The sequence below is a fragment of the Talpa europaea genome (genome assembly GCF_964194135.1).
Source record: "Talpa europaea genome assembly, chromosome: 10".
Classification (NCBI taxonomy): Eukaryota; Metazoa; Chordata; class Mammalia; order Eulipotyphla; family Talpidae; genus Talpa; species Talpa europaea.
The window spans coordinates 42,420,645-42,445,293 of NC_140077.1; the positions used below are offsets into that span (position 1 = coordinate 42,420,645).

The 24,649-nt window shown below is 48.7% G+C and overlaps 1 protein-coding gene across 1 annotated transcript in view; it reads right to left on the reverse strand.

Annotated features, from left to right (window-relative positions):
* Positions 1 to 22,651: 22,651 nt before the first annotated feature.
* Positions 22,652 to 24,649, reverse strand: part of SLC29A3 (solute carrier family 29 member 3) — a gene marked incomplete at both ends in the record, with an annotated part of 36,424 nt that continues 34,426 nt past the window's right edge. Inside the window, one exon of the mRNA XM_084245444.1 lies at positions 22,652 to 23,306. Coding sequence (XP_084101570.1) covers positions 22,652 to 23,306 — 655 coding nt within the window. The remainder of the gene's footprint in view (positions 23,307 to 24,649) is intronic.

Genomic DNA, 24,649 nt, shown 5'->3' on the forward strand with positions numbered 1-24,649 from the left:
TTGTCTGGGTAAAACCAGTCCACTCTGAGTGTATAACAGGGAATTCAAAGCAACATTGGTTACATCATGATGGAAGAGAATTCAAATAGGACGGTGAAGTAACCCAGAGCTTAGCAATAGCAAGAAGTGCTGTACCACTCCTAAATTGGAGAGACAAAGAGAAGAAGCAAAGTTACTGGCATCAGGATCATGCAGGAAGGTAGAGGCACAATGGCCCTGTCCTGTGGCAATTGGAGATACTACTGCCAGAGACACAGCTTAAGGCTGAGTGTGAAGAAGAGACACCAGCCTCAGACATATAAATCAACTACAATCTAGCAAATAAGTGTGGCAAAGTAGAGAGCTAGCCCAAAGGCATGTAGGGTAACTGGTTCCTAAGAAAGTTGAGTCCAGAAAAGACTGCCTGGCCAAGGGGGCATCAGAGCTGGATTTTGCTCTCATGATCAGGAGTTTGACAGGCAGCAAAAGCAGAGGGGTACCCCGGGTAGAGAGAACAACAGGAGCAAAGTTGTGGGGAGTCCTGGGCTCTCCCTGTGGGGAACCTGGGAGCTTTTTGATCCAAAAGGTGAATAGCAGTCCTGCTGTTCTGCATGTGAAGGAGCCAAAGGCAGGATTTCAGTATTTGTAGGAGACTCAAGAACTCCGCCTCTACGCTCTGAACTAGCATCTCGAGGGGCCCCAGAAGGGTGCAGTTCATCCACCATAAGCAACGAGACTGGGAAGACTTCCAACAGGAGGGACTACTTAAGCAGAGCTTTGAAAGGTGTGTATGGGAAAGATAAGACCAGTAAGGAGTCTGAGGTAGAGGGGTTTGTGTGTGTGCAAAGTCACGGGGGCATCAAACCATGTAGAGACTTTGGGTGTACAGAGGAGGGCTGGACCAAGGCATGCTGGGCGCAGGGTGAGAGATGAGTCTCAAGAGATGAGGAAGGGGTGGGCCATGAAGGCCCGGTATGCTGCGCTGCAGCCTTGGGGTTATTCAGAAAGCCATGCAGGAGGGGGAGGGGCCAGAGGTGAAGATGTCCAATTTTAGGAGAAAGCTAAAGGATGAAACAGGAAGAGAAGGTGCATTATCCCAAGGTGGCCCTGGGATGGTATCTTGGGGAAAGGGACATCTCCCCTTAACTGTCTTCATATCCCCCCAAACTCCAAATAGTCAGCTGGCTCACTGACACTCTCACTAATTAAAACAGGGAAGAAGGGAGGGAGGGATAAGGGAATATGGAGGGAAGGAAAGATGAAAAGAGGGAGGGATTCCAGTCTGCTGTGTTCAACCTGCGTCGCCTACTGAATCACCTGGGATTGCTTTGGATTCCATCTGGCCCATTGGGGCGCTTTCTGCCCCTGCTTCCTTCCTGGGCATGGAGATGAGACTGTATGGCGTAATTCAGAGCTCCCTAGACTAGAATGCAGTGGACCTGGTTCTCAGCCAGCTTGTTGGAGCCTAGATTTCCTCAACTGCAAGTGGGCCCCCTACCACCACCTCCCCACCCCCCAAGACCTCCCAAGGTTACTGTTCAGGTCAAAAGAGAAAAACACACAAAGTGCTTTATAAACTGTGAAAACAAAGCAACACTCACACACAAGTCTCTCCTCCCCGTGAGGGTCGATTATTATTTTTAAAGCACATAAACGCCTCTCCTCTGGGCCTCTTCCATAACAGCCTCCCTTTCCCTGCCTCACAATGAAGCAGATTCCTACTCCGCCCTTATTCCCAACCCTGAGCCGGTGAAAAGCTGTTTGTTGCTTCCTGTCTGCATCCCCAGCCCGCTCGCCCTCTCCCTGGGCAGCGCCTGCCACCATAAACCAAACATGTGTGCTCCTGAGTTAGGTTTGTGGGCCCTTGGAGCCTGGCACAGCTGTGGCAGCTGAGCTCAACTCAGCTTGGGAAAGAGCAAAGCTGGGAAGGGGAACAAGGTGGGCTGGGACCACCCACGGGCTTAGTTGAGGAGTCCTGGATTCCCCGCAGGGGCATGGCTTTCCCAGGCCACCCCCACGCCCACACACACCTCGGCAGCTCACCCCTCCCCCACTCAGCCTAAGAGCCAAGCTCCTTCCCTCACGTTCCTACCCTGTTCTCTGTCCCCCTCGCCCATCATTTATTTATAAGGTATTCATAGCAAAATGAATGACAAAAAGTTAGAAGCTAATTAAAGCTGGCACAGATTGGCACACGGGGGTATGAATTATTCATTGGTGTAGAATGGCGGTTGGTGGCCAGGACTGGCACCAAATGCCCTGGGCACTAGTAGGAAGTGGGCTCGGGGGCCCCCTCCTCCAATACATTCCCACCCTGCCTCTCCAAGGGGTTCTCCATCGGGTCCCTCTGTCATTCTCTAGGGGCAGCTGGAGCCTTGTCTGCCACCACCCTCCAAGGGGTAGTTTCTCTCTACACGGCCCAGCACGTCCTGTCTGTGAGAGGCATCGACACCACAATCGGAGGCTGGAATCAACCCACAGATTCTGGTTCTCCAAGCACATGCCTGCCACACTCTCTGCACAACATGGGCAGGGCTGGGCGGGCGGAGACGACCTGGATCCAGTCAGCTAATATGATGACACATCAGAGCTGGAAGATGCCTTTCGGGACCATGCCGATCTCACCTCGCAGTGTAGTCACAGACAGAGACCCAGAGAGAGATAGGGTCTCTATGAAGCTGCACAGCAAATGATGATGATAGTATAATATTACAGCATTTACTTAAGGCTGATTTTGTGCTAGACACTATTACAAGAGCTTTGCGGGGATTATCTAATTCAGACCTCACATAAAGAAGATGCTCTAATGGCCCAGTCTGACAGATGAGGAAACTGAGGCAGTACAGAAGAGTCAAAGCAGCTTGCCCAAGGTCAAAGTTTGAATTAAAGGTCAGAGCCACTAAATCAGACTCCAAGTCCTGCCCACCTGTGTGCCACCTGTGTGCCAAAGTGATGAATCTCAATGCCGGCTGTATTTTAGAAGCCCTGGGTTTGGCGGCAGGGTGTAAAAATAGAATCCAACATTCAGATTTGTTTGGTCTGGACTGACATCTGGACATGGCCTTTGTGAAAGCTCCCTAGGTGTTTCTAAGGGGCAGAAACACCAAGGATGGATTTTGATCTCAAAAATCACAGATCTGAATTCTGGTTCTGTCATTACTGATTGTGCGAGTTTGAGCATATGGCTCAATCCTTTGGGGCCTCCATTACCTCATCTGTAAAATGGGATTGGTAATAGCTTGGGCTCTGGAGTGGGGCGATTTTAAGTCTGGTTCTAATCCTGCCTTTGCCTCTTGAACAGTTTATCTAACTTCTCTTTGCCTCGGTTTGCTCGTCTGTAAAATAGTAGAGTTATTGTGAAGATTGAGTGGTGCCTGGTAGCCATGGGCACTGGGGAACCTGGACCCCTGGTCCATAGGGCTGAGGCCAGGATTGAAAGGGGGTGCAGATATTGGCCCAGGAGACTGTGCCCCAGGGGACGGTGAGCAACTGTTAGTCGAAAAGGACTTGCTCTCCTGGCTGCTGTCTGGGTCTGACTTTCCCTTTCTTTGCACACAGGAGACAGGAATACATGATTGTCGCAAACACTTCAGAACAACATAGACAACTGTTCCCAATTTGGCGTGTATCATTCCAAGCAATGTTCTATGTGCATATGGAAATACAGTTTCTGGCTGGGGGCAGGGGTGGGAGGGAGAGCCATCCATCATGGCACACTTCTGTACTTTTGAATTTTGAACCATATGAATGGCTCAAATATAAAAACAAATATAAAGGGTATGCTTCAGGCAGAAGGAAAGTGGTCCCAGATGGAAGCTTGGATATTCACAAAAGAAAGAAGAGCAATAGAAAGGGAAATATGGTAAATACAAATGAATCTTGGTTGTGTAAAACAATAAAAATAATTTTAAAAATATATAGAGAGAATTAAAAGACACGACATAATAGCACGTAGTCAGGAAGGGGGTAAATGGAGTTAGAATGCTTTACGGTCCTTGCATTGGCCAGGAAGGGGGTAAAAATGTGAATATATGGTAAACATTAATCAGTCAAGGGGGTCTGGTCTACCTCTAGGCTAAGCCTACCAGAAGGGCCAGTGGATATATAATTAACCAGCCAGTAGGGGGAAAATGGAATCATGAAGTGATGTGTGTGTATTTAAATAATTATTTGTTGTTTATAAAGAGTCATACTTCACATATTATTCTATAACTTGATTTTTTCCTCTTAGAACAAGTCCTGGAGCTCTTTCCACTGTGGCACGGAGGATCTGCCTTCCTCCTTTTAATCTGCCAGCGTGCATTCTATAGATGTCACCATGATGGTGACAAGAGAGCATGAAATGAGTGTTGGGTCCTTCCAAATATGGAGTCCTGCATGACTGTGCAGGTCACGTGCCCCCAGAGTCAGCCCTGACTGCAGAGAGTGGTGCAGAGAGAAGGCAGTGGCCGTGGGTCTATGGGAAGCCGGGATTGGAGGGCAATAAGCGAGACCTGCTCTCCTGGGCTTTGCACCTCCACTGTGGCCCCATTAGTGACAAACCAGAAAACCTAAAAGAGGGAGGCAGCCTGTGATCAGCTGGCCCAGTCTCCCACTTCTGGGCCCTATCACAGTGAATCCACCCCAGAAAAGATTTTGTCCCCATTTTCATAAGTCTTCAAAATGGGGGCTCCTATTTGTAATACTTTGCAAAACACTTCCTGCTAGATGCAAACCTTCTTCAGGTCATGACTTTAAATCACATAGTGAGAAAGTTATTCCATTTTTAATTCTGTCATAGTCTATATAAATATGCAAAGAAGAAAGTTTCAATTTGTGTGATTATGTCTTTAACACTTGATAATCCTTTTTTCTGAACCAGAAGGGATCAGACCTTCTTTCAACCTTGAGCAGGCAACATTGTTCACCTGTATTTAAAAATATAGCATTGTTATCAGTATACTTATTTTGATAGTTACCTTCCCTTTACTGCAGTTAGTACTGTTTTTTTCATTCATGGTGGAAGAAAATGTTTTCTTAAAAATCAATGGATGAGCTTAAAAGGGAGGATTAAAATTAAGTTGGGTCAATAACAGTATGGTTGGCACATGGATAGGCAACATTTATAAATGTGGTAAGTGAATACTGAAATTGGACATCCTCATGTAAGAGTTAAGTGCAAGCTTCCGTGCAGCATGCAAAGCCCCAAACCCTCTCACCCTAAGGAATAAGGCTCAACATACCTTCCCAGCTTCACACACACCTCTTTTCCCTACAAAGCCTCTATCCAAGCAGACAAAATGCACAGATACATAGGGGTTTGGCCATGCTAAGATGTTTGGTGCAGTGCTTTTCATAACAGGGGGTAGGGGTGCCCCTCAACGGGAGACTGGTTAAACAGACCACACCTTGATCCCTCTGTTCTATGGACCACTCTGCTCTTTGGACTTCCCTAAGCCCTGGCCTAGGCTTACACTATCCTCTCTCCTGCCACTGCCCTCCGCCCACCCCCCAGTCTGCTGAAACCCATCCTTGCAATTCACCACCTTCTAGAAGCCTTCCTTGCTTTCTTCCCAGATCTTCAGATTCCTCACATCTGGAAAATTCCCTGCACCTGTACATAGCATGGAATCTTCAGCAGTATTTTTGTATTATGGCTGTCTGTGTTGTTTCCAATCAGATCATAAGCCCTCAGAGATCAGGAACCAAAGTGGTAGCTGAAGGAGCTCTTGATGGGGATCAGAAGACCCATATCCTGATGGCCACTCTCTGCCTTAATGCCCTTGAACAATGTATCCACTCTCCCCAGCCTCATTCCCATCTATCCATGAGCAGTGGGTTCAGAATCCTCCTAGAGCCTCTCTTCCTCTGATTGTCTAATGTCATTTCATGCCTTTCTGTATCTTCCCATAGAAGCAATAAAACTAAGATTCCACATTTTAAGAGGGTTGCCTCCACTATCGCATTTAATTTCCACAACAACCCTACAAGAGTGGTAATTTTATTGTTCCCATTTCACTGATGAGAAAATCGAGGCACAAGAAGGCTGTGTCCCTGGAGTTCAACTAGGTTATAATGTGGCATAAACAAGCCCTCAGTGGCAATAGAGATTTACTTCTTGCTCACACATAAGAAATGCTGGTGGGTTGCCTTCTCCCACGGATGACCTGGGAATCCATCTTAAAGCTGAACTATCTGAAACATATGTTCATGTGGCCACACACAGGGCATAGCCTAGACCCAGAGTGACACGCACACCACTCCTACTCCCATTTCTCAGACCAGAACTAACCCGGCTAGGGAGACAGGACTGTTCGGTGGGAAGCACTAAGAATCTGCAGCACAGAAATTAAGGAACTGGACCGAGGCTACACAGAAAGTGGTAGAGGGTAGGATTTGTGAGGCAGTGAGACCCCAGAGCCTTCTGCTTAACTGTGCTATTCTAGACTGTCTCTAGGGAGGTGCCAGTTCCTCTGGGTCACATAACAGAAATTGGTGAAACGGGCAAGGTGTGATGTGATAGACTGGCATCACGAGGTGAGAAAGACTAAAAAGAAACAGCAGCCAGGAGTGGCAACATCACATAGCCACTGTCCACAGGAATAATCCTAATAGTTGCCATCTGTTGAGCACCTGCAACAGCCAGAAAATGCTCCTCCTCAGACACTCAGTGCCCTGGATATAAAGCCCAATTCTACCCTCCAGATGAGGAATGTGAAGCTGAGAGAGGTTGATCAAATGACCCAAAGTCAAGCAGGTGGGAAGCATTGGGATGTCCCCCCAAGTCCCTCTGGAGGTTCTCACCAGGGGCTTGCTCAAGAGTAGATGCAGTTATGACCTCCCAGAATGGGCCCTGCCCACCCTCCACTGCAAAAGCTTAAGCAGAGGTGACTTGGGAGGAAAGGGGAGTTATTTCACCAGCTACTCGCCCCCACCCCTCCACACACACCAATCTGCCCCATCCTGAAAACTCTGGGGAGAGAAAGCAGGGCCCAGGGTTCTGGCTGGTTAGGATTCCCAAGGGGATCCAGATCTGCAGTGCAGGGCACCACCTAGAGGCCTAACTCTGCACTGCACGTCCCTGGACCCCACCCCAAGCCCTGCTCTTAACCAAACCCAGGAGCAAAAATGCAGAGGCTTGGTGCCTGTCCTTTACTGTCAGCTCCACCCCAGGCCAGATCTCCCATACACAGCCGTCCTAGGTCCCTTTCTATGAGAGATATGTTTCTATCCCAAATAGTAATTGATGGGGACCAAGTACTCACGTGGTCTCATTTTGTGACTGAGAATCTAGATTCTTAAGTTCAGCATCTTCTAGGCCAGTAGCTGGCTGTGTGACCCTGAGCACCGCCACTCTCCGAGTCACAGTGACTTCCCTTATAAGCTGCAGGGTATGACTAGAGATAACACGGTAGATAACATCCTGGACTAACACTATAAATAATATCCAGGATGTTATCCTGGAACCAGGTAGGCTTGAGTTTGAAGCCAAACCAGGCCACTTCCATGCTGTGTGACCTTTTGGCACATTCATTAACTTCTGTGTGCCCCGGTTAACTCACCTGTAAAATGCATTGATGGTGCCTTACCAAGATTAAATTATTGTTTACATATATAACATAGTATATGGTATCTGGCTCAAGGTCTTGCTCCCTTTCCTCAACTTTCTCAAGTTTTAAAACTGGGTTCAGTTCCAAAGCCTTTCCTACCCTTCTCCATCAGAAGAGTAGAGATCAGCCTCCAGATGCCCCTACTCCAAACATGGATCCTGCCACAAAGGGATGCCAAAGCCCTGGTACCTGGAACAGGCTCCTGAACCAGGTCCCGCCAGCTTCCTACTAGAGTCACCTCCAGCCTCATAGTGGGACTGACCTCTTGGGGGTTCATTGCTTCATGGTGAATGGCATCTGTCCCCTGCAGCTGCACAGTGTACAACCTCAGTAACTTTTCTTGAAATCCTCAGGAATTAAAAACAAGTACATTGAGATATAGCTCCAAACAAGACACGTAGAGGAAGAAGTAGAGTAGCAGGCACAGTTCCTGCAGATTTAGGAGCTCGCAAGAAAACCTATAATGCCAACTGTGACAGAAGCCCGCTCTTCCAGAGGGCAATGCTAAGCACACTGCGTGTCACATCCAAACTTGGAGTGGAGGTGGCCCCAGCTTTTAATATTTATAGGCCTAGTGTTTATCTCCCTGAACCTCGGTTTCCTCATCTGGGGTATATCCCTGACCTATCTGCTTTCCCTGGTTGTGAGACAAAGAAAGATCTTGAAAGCCCTCTGTAAACTGTCAAACCCCATTCAGACACATGATTGTCATCCTGACCTCACCAAATTCATTTATTGCCTATTCATCACTGGTCACACAGCTGGGCAAAGGGTTAATTGTTGGGAATATAAGGCATCTGCCTTTGAATTGTATCTTGAGAGGACAGAGGAGAAAAGATACAGCTGGAATCGTCCAGAAGGAGCCACAGACTCTGTCTCTGTCCCCTGCCTCTATCTCCTTCTGGGAATGGTAACCACAAGCACTTATGTGACACTTAGAGGCACTGGCACATATAGCATGCTTTCATGCATGCATACATACATACATACATACACACACACATATATACATATGAGTATATATTCATTTAATTATTTCAGCAGACTCTTGAATCAGGCACTACCACCCCCATTTTAGAGATTAGGAAAACGAGGCTTATAAATGTTCACTTTCAGTGGAGGAAGCTGGATTGAAATCTAGATGTTTGACTCTCCAATGAGTGTTAACCCGTGAATTAGACTGGGGAAAGTCACTCAGGCCTGAGTGCTTCCTATCTGTCAGGGGAGAGGCACTTTGTGTGCTTCATTTTACTTGTTCCCTGCACTAGCCATGCCAATAAGGTAATTAACCCAATTTTACAGATGAGAAAACTGAGTCTCTGAGAGAATACAGGAAACCCTGGTGCTTCCCCTGCCATCCTGGTTGACGCCTTGGGAGTTGGGCAGATTATAGTAATCAGCTAATGCCTGAGTAGGGCTCTGAAGATGAAAAGCCCTTATTGAAAGTGCTAAGTATGATGATTAAGTCAGAAGGTGGAATTAGCTGTGCAGGGGGAGCAGGCTCAGCCATCAGGAGAGGATTAGTGACTTGCTGCCCGATTAAGTCGAAGGCAGGTTGGGAGGAAATGAACTGAGGGAGGTTTGCAGTGCTGCTGACATCAGAGAGGGAAAGTGTGGGTCTGCAGGCAGCGATCACGCCTCAGTGATGAAGGGCCCAGGGCAGCATCCACAGAAAGCACGGTGGGCCTTCAGCATCCTTTGCCTTTCTGCCATTCACCCACCCAACCATCCATTCATCCACCCACCCACCCACCCACCCACTCATCCATGCTACAAATAATTACCAAGTATCTGCTAGGTCTCAGCCACTGTGGATACAGCCAAGAGCAAGAAAGCCTTCATGACACTTCCAGCTAGTGGAGGGAGACAGGCATTTAGCAATAATCCCATATCAAGGAATTATTTGACATTGAAGTGTAATAATGGTATTGTGGCTGTGTTTTATAAATAAGTCCATTTATACATATACACATACATTTGGTATGTAGCATTTATAGATGCATACCAAAATATTTACAGGTTCAATGAGATGATGCCTCAAATTAATATGGGGTGGGAGTTTGTGGGGATAGAGGTGAAACATGATTGCCCCTGAGTTGGCAATTGTTGAAACTGAGTCACGGGTACATCAGGGGCATGTACTATTCTGTTTAAATTATTCCATTCTAAAAAAGTGTTTGAAAAAGACACAGGCAGATAAACTATTCCAATTCATAAGTGCCATAAAGGAAAAACAAATGAAGTGGTGAGAAATTATTGTAGAGGGAGTTGATTTCAGTTAGGGAGATGGGGGTCAATTTGGGACAGGATGAGCTGTTGGGTTATTCCTAAACCTCATTATCACCAAACTGCTCCTTTCAGTCTCTTCCTACACTGGAGGGAGGGCTTGCAGTGTCCTGGGGACAGTGCTACTTCAGGGCAGCAGAGCAGCCTTGGAGCAGATCAAAATAATGGAGATCCCAAGGACAAACCCCAAGTTCCCTCGTTCCTGTGGTGGTGGGAACAGGAGGTCTCAACTGTGATCCTGTACCCACCAGGGCTCATGCCCATGTCATGTGTGTATATTACTTATCTGCCATGACCATGGCATCGTGAGAACAACCTCAAGGGAGAGGATTAGGACTCCCCACTTTACAGATGACAAAAACAAGGGTTAAAAAATGTCAGCAAAAAAAAGTCAAAGACTGGGCTGGTGGTCTTGTCAGTGTCTCATTTCCCTCCTCCCCACCGAGTAGTAGCACAGCCATCGATCACTCCTGGATCACAATGGGGTGGGGCCGGGGTGGGGCGAGGAGGAGGAGAGATTGTTAACAAGACAGCCAGGATATCGAGCCACTTAAATCCTCCAAACCCCAATTTCCTCTTGGGGGGCAGGGGATGTGACAATAAAAGCAAAGCATTTGGCAGCCTCTGTGGATGTCAGTCCCCATCCTACTGCTCACTGGGCAAGGATCCCGCTTTCTGTTCTCATCTGCGAGGGTGTCTTCTAGAAGCAGTCCAGTCACGGATTCAAGGGCAGAGAGATCCCAGGAAGTCCCAGTTGAAAAATGAGGAAGTGAGAAAAGCAAAGGAAGGAGATTCCTCCTTCACCCCTCACCCACAATAAAGGTGTGTTACTGGTTCTCCAACGCACAGGGCGCTCTGAAAAACAGTGTGTTAAAATGGAGGTTCTCAAGCCTGGGTGTCCATCAGACTCGCCAGGAGAGCTTGTTAAAATACCAACAGCTGGGTCCCTCTCCCCAGAATTTCTGATTCAGCAGGCCTGGGGTAGTATCTGAGAAAGGGCATTTCTAACAAGTTCCTAAGTGATGCAGTTTGCTGCTGGTCTGGAGACCACACCCTAAGAACCACTAGAGTTGGTGTCCCAGCAGGGGCCTACTTGAGGGCTGATGGCCACCAACTCAGTTTCCATGAGTAACTGAAAACTGTTTCCAAGGGTTCTGACTCTTGCGCACTTCAGCTTGCTCACGTGGCAGTCCAGGCTTGTTGTTGCAGCCAGAAAGCCCGACTAAACCCATTGCTAGGCTTCTCCCGGGCCCTGGGCTGGAATGCAGGGTGCAGAGGGGAACTGCAAGGTAGTTTGATGTCTGATAGAAGGACTTAAAAGGCCGCTAAGAGTGCAGGATGCCTTTGTGTAGGAAGGTCCCTAGCCATGTACTCACATAGTCATACACTTTTGTAAAAATCAGCAAAAGTGTTTTGTTGTGATTCCTGTTTACATTCTAAACAAGAATTCCTTTTTTTGTACCAAATTTAGTATTTGCAATTTATTATTCTTTTTCCTAAAGAGGGCCCCCAAGTTGTTTAAGCTTCAGACTCCATAAAAACTGTATTTGTCCCTGCTGGTAAGTCTAGTAGGCAGACATACTTAGGTTTACTGAAATGAAATGTGTGGCCCATTAAGAACATAGACCAGGGCCTCCCCGGTGGCGCAGCGGTTAAGCGCTGGGTTGCGAAGCTACCTGCAGCCTCTGCAGCACCGGTTCGATCCCCGGCTGCTCCCCGGCCACCGGAGGAGGGTCCCACATGGCGCGCAGACCTCTCCTGCCGCCCGCTGCTCCCCTCAGCAGTGTACTTCGGTCCTTCTGCCTGCTCTGCTCCCCGCTCTGGCTCTGGTGAATTCTCTCACCCTCCTGCACTTCTGACTGTACCCAGTGCTTGTATAAATAAATAAATAAATCTTAAAAAAAAAAAAAGAACACAGACCACCTGGGTCCAAGACCACCCAGATTCAAATTCCAGGCCTGCCTTACTTTGAACAAGATGCTTAATCTGTCTAAACCTCCATTTATTCATTTATAACATGGGGACAGTAATCATACTTTCTGTGCAAGATCAAATGAGAATCAAATGAAATTATCCCTGTAAAGAAGCAGGCCCACAGTAAGGGCTCAATAAATATGGATATCTTTTTTATTATTAGTTCCCATGGTTTATTCATATTTCTTATTTGCATTGATGATCTCTTTCCTTCAAACTCAGGTACCAGTGAAGGAACTGGGGACAGAAAAAGCATCCTCCTCCGGAATTGGCAGGTCGCCTCCCTATCCTACCTCTGCACCTGCTCCCTCTGTCCTACCTGGGCGCCCATCCCGTTACCGGGCAACCACTGCCCCCGCTCCCCCCACACACGGGATTGGCTGTGCGGCCGTGGAACTACCGGAATGCCCCGCGGCTCCCGGAAGCGGGGCTCGTCCATCTGTTTCCTGGCGGGTAGTTGAAGGGCTTCCAGGAAGGCCAGCGGGGCCGCCAAACCGCGAGCCGTTCCTGGCCGAGTTGAGCGTGGCAGGTCCGGCTTCGCAGCATGTCGCCGGGCGGGACAGCCTCTGGGGCTGAAGACCCAAGGCATCCCGCCCCGAGGCCGCAAGAGTATGAGTCCCCAACCAATCCAAGCCCGGAAAAGCCAGGACTGAATCCAGCAGGCAACTTGGAGCATCCTCCAGGCCACCTGGGGCCCTCTCCTGCAGCCACCTCACGCCAACCCAGCTCAGGGCCTGAAGCCTGCAGGTCGCAACAGGCCTGGACTTACCCATCTTAGCTCAACTCTGATCTTGGGCAGAATGACCCCCTAGAAGCTTCTTTGCCTTCCTGGTATTGATACCTGCAGTGATTACTAAAACCGGACATGACTATTGATTTGCTTACTTCCTTTGATAAGTGTTCTAGTATAGAAACTTTCTTTTTTCTTTTTCAAAGATTTTATTTATACAAGAGCTGGGGTACAGGCCAGAGGCACGGGAGGGTGAGAGGATTCACCAGAGACAGAGCAGGGAGCAGAACAAGCAGAAGGTCCGAAAGCACTGCTGAGGGGAGCAGCGGGTGTGACAGGAGAGGTCTGCCATACCATGTGGGTATCTCTCTGGCTGGCCAGGAATCGAACCTGCACTGCAGAGGCTGTGGACAGATTCACAGTGCTGCACTCAACCTGCTGTGCCACCAGGGAGGTCCTAGAAACTTTCTTATCCTAAGAGATATCATGCCCATTTTACACAGAAGCTGAAACTGAGGCTCGCAAAGTTGATAGGCCTTAAGTCTCACAGCTCCACAGGGACAGATCCCCACCCCTAGGTACTGTGACTCCAGACTTTTAACCTGAAATCTTCTTGTGAGGATTGATGAGAGGATGTCAAGTCTTCATCAAGTGCTAGGCATCCACCGAGTACTCAGACAAGGTTAAGGTTAACATCCTAGCCAGGTAACAAGCAATAGTCACACAGCATCAAAGAGTGACTTGGTTCAGAGCTTTGTCAGAGACATTGCTTTGACTGCTTAGATCAGGGTCAGCCTGGTGTACCCACGCCACTCCACTGATTCAGCAACTTGAAAATGAAGCTGTGTTCCTTCTACTTCCTATTTGCGCTTCTCTCCATGTCTATTTTTTACCCCTTCTTCTCCTCCCTATCATTTTATTTCTGGCTGTAGTCCTTTGCCTCTAAAAATGGCTATATTTGTGCCCCAAGTTTTAAGGGGACTATCAATAACTTAAGAAGTTATCACTTTCATTGACTAAAATAAAGACGGTGAAAATAGGGGCCTCCCTGGTGGCACAAGGGGTTAAGCCTCACGCAACACTGTGAGGCTATCCACAGCGACTGCAGCACAAGTTCGATCCCCAGCCAGGGAACTACCCACATGGTGCAGCAGATCTCCTGACTCGCCCGCTGCTCCCCTCAGCAGTGTATTTCAGTAGATCTGCCTGTTCTGCTCCCCACTCTGTCTCTGGTGAATCCTCTCACCCCCACATCTCTGGCCTTCACTCCAGCTCTTGCATGCATAAATAAATAAATCTTTTTTTTTCAAAGGGTGAAAATACCAGCCACAAAAGGAATTCATAGGGGATTAAAGAAAAGAGTGGCTTTACCTAGCCCATAACCTTCAAGCAGAACAGTGCCTATGGCTTCTAGGACAGAAAGATGTCAGTATTCAGCCAATATATTGGAGACAATCATTCTGAGCTCCTGGAACTCCTGCCTGCATATCAGTTTTCCTGCCTTAAAATGATGAACTTAAATGGTATTTGCCATGTTCTAGTACCTCTGTGTCTTTTTGATTCATATTCTTTAGCTCAGTTGCATTACTTGCATTTACTTTAAAAGAAAATTGTAGGAGAGGGAAGGGGTCAAAACAGGAGGGAAGAGCACAAGGGAATATGGTGACTGTTCACAGGTGATGTAGTGGTAGAAGAATTATGGGGACTATACTTGAGGGAAGAAACCAATTACTGTACAAAAATGAACAACAATGTTAAAAAAATAGAGAAAAAACTAAAGAAGAAAACTGTGTATCGTTACTTAAAGAGAAAATTAGTATCACTATCATAAATGGAGCAAGAAACCATAGAGGAAATACAAATAGAAACAGAACATTCTTCTCAGTTCTAGCCTGATCTCATTTTGTTAAAAAGGAAATTTTTAACAAAAGGAAATAGCAAATTTTAGTGGGGTGCAGCAGACAAGCACTAAACTGGGAGCTGCCCCTGTGGATACCCGGATTGAAAGAACTAAAGAGGGTACCTCCACATGCTGAGAGTCTGTGTTGCAGCGTGCCTGGGGGGCAGTCCCCGGAGTCACCCGCACAGGCCAGTAGTTCACTTTCAACATGTGGAGAAAAGAGTGGCTGAGACTGACCTTGGGATTGGATATGACCTGCATTTGCTCAGATTCTCTTAGGATCTGTGAGGCAGATGGGAAGCAGAAGATGCCCCTTAGTGGGTCCACTGCCAGACCTCCCCCCACCAATACCCTGCCACCCCCACCTGTGCCCTTCCTTCTGTGTACAGAGCCATCTCAGCCACAGGCAAGGTGGACAGCACGTCATGGAGTGCACCGTGGGCTGTTCAACCCCTGCTGCTGTGCCTTCCTGAACTTGAGGCGGCAAGGGGAGAGGGCTAACTATTCCTGCCGGGGGTGAGAGACTTAACTCCCAGCACAAGCAACCCCAAAATGTATACTGCCAAAGGATGTCTGAGGAGGAAGGAGACACTGGGAAGAGAGTGATATGGAGCCAAAGGAGCATAGTGACACTATCAGCAGCAAGCTTAGGCAGAGTCAGGAAAACCTGAAGAGGTTTCAACTGGTGGTATGAAGTTGTTGGTTGCCACTGCTCACTATTGCCTCTGCCAGCTGAGGATGAGCCCCTGCCAGTATGGAGATGGGCAGCACCCATCTTCCTAGAGTTGTCCCCAGCACAAAAGTAGCCTTTTATGACCTCCCCTCACTCCCAGGATGGAGCCCGAGGCTTGTCTAGTGTCATCTGGTCCCCGTGGCTTAGGAACATGAAGCTGTCTTCTTACCTCGTAGTGGTACAGACACCCACTGTCTGCAAACTGCTTAGGATGCTAAAAGGAGGCCAGATATCAACCAAGGAGGACCCATGGTCCCTGCCTGTTATCTGTCCTGTGTGTCCCTAGGGGGTGAGAAATGGCTTACAGTAAAGAATAAAGGGAGTACTTGAAATTTGTTATTAATCCTGCCATTTCTAAATAAGGCACAGCTTGTAATATTTAGGAAGACAGAGAAGAGGCAATAGGATGGGAGGCACAGAGAGAAAGGAAAAGAAGTTTGCCTGGCTCAGAGGAAATGGAAATCAAATTTCTAGTAATAAAAATGAATATTTGCAAGCCCAGGGCAAGAGTACAACGGGAGGCCCCTATACCATGTGTCTCAATAGATGTTATAAATCCTGTAACAAATAAAAGACATTCTCCCTTCAACTTTGGCACCCAGGCCTTGTAACGACCTGGAAGGTCAGGTTTGAATCTGCAGTTCTCTGACTTAAGAGTTCTGCAGTGGCATGAAGACTCAGCCCCACACATACAGGGGTCGCCTGGGCACAGATTTGGAGACAGCACTACTTGCACACAACCACCCCGAGTCTAGAAATGCCTTGAGCAGTCTGCACTTGGGTGGGGTAGGGGCAAGGCACCTAGCAAAGAGCCTGCCCAAGTCTTGGTTGCAGATTTGAGCTCATTCAGGCAAGGGGTTCAGAGGTCCTGGGTACCCAGATCATGGACCAGCCAGGGGCAGGGGTCAGCTCATGTCAGTCATGTCCTGAAGACTCCTTGCCCCATAGGATGGGAGTACAAATGAACCTGCAGGTGACTTAATGACAGTAAGAGCTATCTGTGTGCTTTCTGCAGTTTACAAGGCACTCTATTATGGTCAGAATTTTGTTGTAGGCAAGATAAATAATTCCATTTTACAAGTGAGGACACCTGTAAAGGCTTAGGTTAGGGATTTGCTCAGTCCCTGATTATAAGCCCTGTACCCCATCTCTCCCTATTTCAAGAATTGAGGTGGCCAGTCCCATCCAATAGCCAGAGCAAAAGGGTCTTAAGCAGCAAAAAGCAAGGAAAGGGAGACTTCCTGACAGCCTCAAAAGAGGCCTGGGGCCAGCTAGTGAATCCCACCAGAGTGCCATTTGCCCCCTCTCTGCCCAGAGCTCTGTGAGCAGAAAGCAAGCCAGAGACAACTCTCTTCTAAAAGGCAACTTGATGAGCAAGGACCAGACGTCTGTATTCTTAACTCACAAAACGTTACTAGATAACGCCGCCAATTCAGTTTCATTTTCAAAAAGGTTTCTGTTTGGTAATGGCTCATTTCCCCTTTTGAGTCTCAGCAAAATGAAAAACAGTCAACACCACCTCAGCAGCTAATGAGCTCCAGAGAACAGGTAGAAGGTGTGACCCTACCCCTGGCAGGAGGTGGCCCTCACCCCTACCCTGCTGCTCCCCAATTACAGGAATGTTTGGGAAGGAGGGAGATCACAGCTCCTTCCAATCTGTTAACTCCAACTGTGGGCCTGGGCCTACTCACCACCGGTTCACCCTTTCTCTTCCCTCCTCCCTCCTGAATATTCATGGTGCTGGGGAGCAGGTGGGAAAGATGCAACTGAGGAGTAAAACCACTGGGTGCCAGCCTTGGGGGCTGGTGGAGATGAGCTTGGCACTGAAAATGCAAAGGTCCTCATTTTTGAGGAATGGTGAGTGTCCACACTGCATTAGCTGCTTTACAGTTCCAGTCCTGCGCCCTCAGCAGGAACAGGAGCAGATGGAGGGCTTGCCTTCACCCTGGCCAGGTGCGAGCTCCTACCAACCCCGTCAGTCTCTGGTGGTCTAGCACAGGGATTCTCAAACCGGAGTTCCCAGAGCAGCAACGCCTGGGAAGTTGTTCAAAAAGACTCCTGCCCCACCCCAGACTTGTGCATCAGAAACTTGGGGGGAGGGGGTTTGTACAGCAGATTACATTTGTCAAGCACTCCTTCAGGTACTTCTGATGAGGCTTGCTGCTGTAGTAACTGCAGGAACCAGAGGCTGGAGGCAGCCCAGGCTTTGGATCTCAGCCCTGCCACTTAGCAGCTGTGCATCTGAGTCTTAGTCTTGGCAGCTAGAAAATGGGGATCATCCAGGAAGATGTGGTGTACGTACACAATGGAATATCACTCAGAGATGAAAGAAGATAAACTCATGCCATTTGTGACGTGGATGGAGCTGGGAGAGATTATGCTAATGTAAATAAGTCAGTAGGAGAAAGACAAATACCGGATGGTGTCATTTACATGTGACATATAGAGAGACCAAAGGATGAGATAAAATTGAACTTAAAAACCAACTCTTGAAAGCTGCCCATGGAACTGAGACATCCAGCGGAGAGAAAGGGGGCGAGGTGAGAACAAAGCAGGCAGAGAGCACATGGACAATGGTAGTGGAATGTGGGTGCCCTGGTGGTGGGTGCACTGCGGTGACTGCACGGCGTGGGGGCGGAATCCTCTACTGACAAAGCACTAGCGACTATATACACCAATGGTGCTTCAATACAATTTTTAAAAATGGGGATCATCATACTTCATAGTGTGTCTGAATGGATTAAGAAAGGTAATGAATTAACACACTTGGTTCCTGGTGCTCAGTAAACTGTGACTCTCCCACTTCTGGAAATCAGATTAGACAGAGTGACCTCGAGAAGGTCGTCACATCAGACCCTACCAGATGTGGCTTCTGAGTTATACCCAAAAAACCAGTGACTGACTGGTTCTCAGTGCATGGGACCAGAAAGTTGGTGGAGCTGATTTATTTCCAGCATCTCTGCGGGGAGGAGCAGGGGCCACCTTCCTTTCCAGTCACTTACTGAGGTGATCAGTGCCACCTGCTTTGTAGGCAGAGGCTCCATTATTTCTAGTCTCCACCTCTCCTCCTCCTCAAAAATGGTGAGGTGACACCCTGACTTCTGTAGGTGGCAGAAGTCTTCCACCTAGCATGTGGACGGGGGCTCCTCATATACCCCAATCATTGGCTAAAGGCACCAACCCTGCCAGGGGTAAGAAGGCAGTGTGTCATCCTGTGTGCAACAAACCCCAGGTGCCTCCATCAAAAGCAGGGCAAGCAGGTGAGGCAAGAAGGAAAGGAAAACATCTGTGCCTGAAAGCCAGACTCGGCGACCACAGTGGAATCTCCATGGAATGCTCCACTTAATAAGAGGCTTAAACGATACCTTCTCACTCCCATTCACGGAACAAGCTTGCATCCTGGAGCTACAGGAACCAGGGAGGGACCTGGCCTCTTTTCCCTTCCTTCCTCTTCTCCTCTTTCCCTTTAAAAGAGAAGCTGTGTGAGCAGCAAGATCAACCTCCCTCTGTGGGCCCAGAGCTGCTGCTCACGTTACTCCAGCGGAGGTCAGGGAACTGAGCTCGGGGGTGACAGGGCCAGTGAGTCAGCTGGTTGGAGTCTTGTGGGTGGGGAGCACTCTGTTTTCATGACTATTTTTGGGGTCAAGCCCACAGTGGCCTGAAGTCGAGGTCATCTCTCAGGCTGAGGCTGCCTTCCCACCTCCAGAGTGGCTGAGACATGGGTAGGCACAGAGGGTATGCCTTGTGCCTTTGAGTCACACTGCCACAAGCCCCACAGGCCCTGGTGCAGATTCCTGTAAGGACTGGCAAGTGGTTGCTGACTGCTCACCCCCATCAGTCACAACTCCGGGACTCTGATGGTCCCCTTTACAGATGAGCAAACGGCTCCAGAAGGTTGCATGACTCAAATTGCCAGTGCCCAGGAGGGCTGGCTGCAAGGCTTCTTGACCTCCACACTGCATCGTTTCCTACAACCTGCAGTCCATGACAGGTCACAGGGGTGACCTCAGGCAGGAGCAGAGTAGGGGAGGAGGGCATATGGAACCAGAAGGGCAGGGGCTGGAAACTGGGCAGGGCAGGGCCTGGAAGCAGCCTAAGATTTCGTGCCTGATAGGGAGTGGGGTATGGGCCCAGGGTCAGGATTCACAGGGCCCAGTTCAGCTGCCCTGGCCAGTGCCAGGGTTCTGGGCAATGCGCCCTCGCTGCACAATACCCACCCAGGTCACGGAATGAGGAATAGGGGCAGTAGGTGTCAAGAACCTGGAAGAAAGTCAAGTTTCAGCCAAGAGAGCAAGAGGCCAGGGTGGGCATGGACCTCTGAGTTGAGGAAGCCCTAGATTTGATTCTTGTCCGAGCCACTAATAGCTGAATGACCTTGGGTAAGTTACTGAATCTCTGAGCCTCACTATGTTCACCTACAGATGGAGCAATAATGCAATAATGCAGGCTCCTGCCCTCCTCCTCCACTTCTGCTCCTGCACAGGGGGATAAGCAGTGGGTCAGGAGTCTAGGCACTTGGTGCAAAGGCTCCCCTGGACCCTGGGTCTGTGACCATATGTCCAGTTCCAGCCTCCACTTTTTGGTAGGGCTAAAATTCTTCCTAGGATTCTGCCAGTGCCAAAGCTAGACTGGGAACTGTGTTGACCTGTGTCAGCAGGTGGAGGGTAGGTGGACTCAGGCAAAACTGGCACTGACAATGCACAAAGGAGCTGATGATGGTAAAAGAGATATGAGATGTTTTCATTCAGAAAGTCCACAAAGTTTAGATAAGCAGGGACAATGCATTGAACCTCCATTGGTATATAATCTCTTGGCTGATGTTGGCCCTCACTTCTATTCCCAGTTATCTTTAAAAGCACTACATGGTCTCAAAAGCAAGGGTCCTGAAGTGACTTCCTCCCACATCACATCCAAGCTGATTAGGAAGCCCCAAATCTTTTCTTGGGGGCATTGGGTCAAAGATAGCAGAATGAAAGGTCTTTGCTAATGATACCCAGCCCTGGCTCATGCCACTCATGTGCACGGGAGCAAGTGTTCTCTGGCACGGACCTGTCACCTACTAGTTAAAGAGTCAACTAATTTGGCTGCTCTGGCTTTGCTGAATGCAGGAGGGCGATGAAAATGTGTATGATCTGGAAAGATACAAGGGTATGTACTAAAAACTGCCCTTAGTATTAAATCAGAGAACTACTACAGAGGGCAACTTCTCAGCAAAAATCCCTTTCTCTTTAGCAAGCTTTGTGGACTCCCTAAAACATGTGGGCTAGTTCCGCAAGCCTCCTGGAGACCTGACACCCAGAGTGGTCCAGACCCATGAGTTGCTATATAGTGACCAGGGACAAGGATGCCTGAACCCTACTGTCCACTCCTCTGCCTAGAGATGAATTCTTTTCCTTTCTCCCTCCCTGAGAGAGAGTGATCACTTGCGAAATGGTCCTTTGTGGTGAGATGTTCAACAAAGAACCGCGGACAGAATTGTAGATAATGCCCGTACCAGCCAAGCAGTCAGTCCCTCCCTACTAAGGCTGGCACTGGGGTGGTCTACCCTCTCCTCAGCTGCCCCTGAGTGGCACTGTGGTGCTGGCTGCCCTCACCTTCCGGCACTTCCTGCTAATTTCAATCCACTCACAGGAACACCTCTTCTGAAATCTCTCCCACCTCAACCAAGCATGGGAGGCGCCCATGACTCCTCCAGTAGCTCTGGGGTGGTCTCCATCTCTGAGCTCAGAGGCTGCCATTTTTCTGTAAAACAGAGAGGCTTTTCATTTGTAAAACACCTGAGGCTGTGATGAATCACCAGTTAGACCAATGCCCCGAATGACAGATGGCATTAAAGTTGGTGAGAAAACCAAGGGGAAGATTTTAGGTTCCTGCAAGGGGAAAGGACGGGGGAGAATTCATTTAAATTTATTTACTTATTTATAAGTATCAAGTTTCAGGATATCTTTCAAAGGTGTCCCGTTCAATTCTCTGGCCAAAGCGGGAGTGTGTACTAGTCTGTGACGGTGGGGGACATAAGCTGCCGCCACCGGGTGGATTACTGGCTTAATCAGCTGTCTGCAGGACGCCGTGGAGCCCATGTGCATCAGAAGAGCGGCTTGATTTATGGCTCTGGGGTTGCCACTTCTGGGGGGCAAGCTCTGTTCTTCCTGCACGACTCTTGAGAACACCTGGTCTGATCTAGTTGCTTTCTCTCTGAGCCCTAAGCCACCCTGCTCCCCCAAGAAACAACCTTGCAGAAGCCTTGAAGGACCATGAAAACATATAAATTACTAATCATGTCAAGCGACCTGTGGGGGCCACAGAGCTGAGGCTCACCTTATGAAACACCAGCTTCAAAATATATGACTACCCAAAACAAACCGGGACAGACTGACACCGATTTCATCACAAAAAACCCATGAACGTGATGGGGCTGGCAGCCCCTCTCTCCACACCTCTGCCCCTCAAGACCTTTCCATCCTCCCTGCCTGCTCCTGACTGTGGCTCACTTCACAGGGCCTGGAGGAGCTCAGAGGGAGGGAGGAAGAAGGAAACAGACCTCCCGTGCTTATGCAGGCTGGATATGCCCCCTTGTCCCTTCAGGCTGGCGAATGATCTTGACATTACTAGTTCTGTGAAATAATGCACACCCCCCTAGGGTTCCGACACCCACTTTTCAATTATCCTCGAATTACCCAATTTGATGAGGCCATTTCCCGCCAAGACCCTAATACATATACCAACAAGGCTTTCATATTTATTATGCCCAGGAACCAATGGCCTCGGCATGTTGTAAATGTGGACATTAAAAAGCCCCACCCTGATCAGGGCCCCAGACCACTTTAAGGATCCTTGTTGGAACCTCAGGCCTGGCAAGCTCCTAGTAACAGTAACAGGCCCTCTGCAGCCCAGGCTTAGGGAATGAAGGGTTTCTGGAAAGCTTGTCCTTCTGGGGTTCCAGTCTGAGGGGTCAGGTGCTCATCCATAGAAAGCAGAGGTCTGCACAGGCTGGAGTCTTGGGCCTGGGCAGTTTCCATTCCAGGGGGACCCTCTATGGATGGGAGTGCTGAGAACCCTCACACGCTGCTCTCAGCTGGAAAAAGCAAGGCTGGGAGACAGCAAAGGCCTGTACTGGGTTTTGGCACTTTGCGATATAACAACTTGGAGGAACACTGCAACACTTTCCAAAGAGGCTATGAAGAAACAGTGTTAGCCAGTTAGCCAATGGAGCGCTCCATCCCTCTCCCCTTCCCTACTCCCACACTTCGACTGGGTAACTGTTGTAACTATGTCTTCTTCCAATCTTTCAAGGTCCTCAAACAATTCCGGTTCTGTTACAGTGTCTGTGCCTGGCATGGAGAGAGTGGTATGGTCACCAGCCCTCAGGAGAGGCCAGGCCTGAGTGTGTTCTCCACACCCAGCCTTGCTGCTGAGGCTCCCATGGCCCCTGCAGACAGTTGTTCTTGCCACCTTCCCTCCTAGATGAGGTGCACCAGCAGGGCAGAGCCGGCTGAGCCCAGCACCAAGCCCAAGCATGTGTAAAAGGACATGACCACACCCGTGGCCTCAGCCAGTTCCCGGGACACGATCTTGGGGCCGTAGATGAGAGCCAGGGTGCTGAGGTAGCCATTGCTGAGCCCCAGGAGGGAGGTGAAGAGCACAGGGTAGACGTCAGACTGGAAGACCACTGTCTGCAGGTGGACGCGGGGCTGGTAGTTGCAGAACACGAAGAGGGGGACTAGGAATGTTCGGAGGAGCACCACACCAGGAAGCACCTTACTTTTAGGCCCTGGCACCTGGATCCAGGCTGTGATCTGCCGGCCACACAGGTCAGCAAAGTTGTACAAGAGGAAGGTAGTGAGGGGCACAAAGAACTTGGTGGTCCACAGTGAGCCCGAGTCCTTGTTGAGGGACTCGATGTTGGTGGAGATGGCGGGGAAGATCAGGCTGGTGATGAGGAAGAGGTAGATAATGCAGAAGCCCAGGCCAGCCGTCTTCTTCAGGATGAAGCAGAGGGGGGGTGTCGGGGAGTCACTGGATCCAGGAGCCAACAATGGGGCATTGGGGGTGTCTTGAGGCAGCTGCTCTTCATTAGAAACCACCTGGGCTGGCTTCATAGGTCTCATGTAGTACCTTTGGGGGAGAGAGGGCAGGTGGTCAGAGGGTCTAGAAAACAGAGTCACTTGGTATCTCCAGGGTTAAGATGCGGGGAGGGGAGCCTTCAGATCTAGCAGGTAGACTAAGCCCCATATGGCTCACAGCCCTGGATGCCCGTAGATGACATATGTGTGGCAGGGGGCCAGAGGGAAGCCTGGACAGACCCTGGCCTGCCTGCCTTGGCACTACCTGAAAGGCTGGATGCCAGTCTGTTGCTCTATGGTGGTGGCTATGCCACAGCAAGGAAAGAGGAAACCTGCACTGACCCACATGGTGAGCCTGGAATCCAATCACGCTCTCTTATCTTTGTTTTGCTTTGGAAAGAGGTGAAGATAAAACAGATTTTCAAAATATAAATTTTAAAATTATAAAGGTAACACATGCTTGATGGCATGAGCCCAAGTTAATACAGAAGAGAAATGATATAGTAGAATGAGGACACCTACCTCTTACCTTCAGTCACTTAGGGGTACTGAGGGTCAAAAATCTGGTGGATATTGTTCCACACATGTGTAAATACCACATACACATGCACACATACACAGTTATGTCTCTTACGCAAAAACAGGATCAACTATACCTTTTATAAAACTTTCTTCAACAGTATAACTCCTAAATATATAAATAAATGCCTTAACATATACATAACTGCCTACACACAATTGCCCAAGAATAATATCTTGTGGTCCTCTCATTCAAAGACATAGGAGTCGTTCTCTCTTGTTACTTGCTGCATAGTATTTCACTCTGTTCCCCTATTGATGAACATTTACATTAGCTTCAATTTATCTCTACTAAACAGTTCTGCAATGAGTATCACTATATATAAATCTTTGCACAGAATTTCAGTAGGGCAGGTTTCTAAAAAAGAAAGTACTGAAAGTTTATTTCTTAAACATTTCGGAAGATACTGATAAACTGCTCTCCAAATAATTAGAATTACTCTTCAAAGTAACACTGAGCATAACACTTTGATCTTGAGTCTGTCTTGTTTCACAATTACTAAAGAAAGGAATATTCTTACTTCCCCCTCTACTGAACCAGATCCTTGGCTGAAGTCTGCTCTGAGAAAACTCCCCACCAATTTCCTGTGGTCAAAGCTCTTCCTCATGACTCCTTCCAGATCTGACCATCTCATCTGACCCTTGGCTTGCAGCCCCTACCACAGTCAGCACATCCAACATTGCACGAGGCCGGGTTCCTCCAGGGAAGACAGGGAAGCCCAGGTCAGCCCTTCTGGGTGCAGCATTTATGGGCTCCCTTTGAAGTAAGGTCAGCCTGAGCAGCCTGGGGAGCCCAGCTCCTCAGTAGTTTTTATA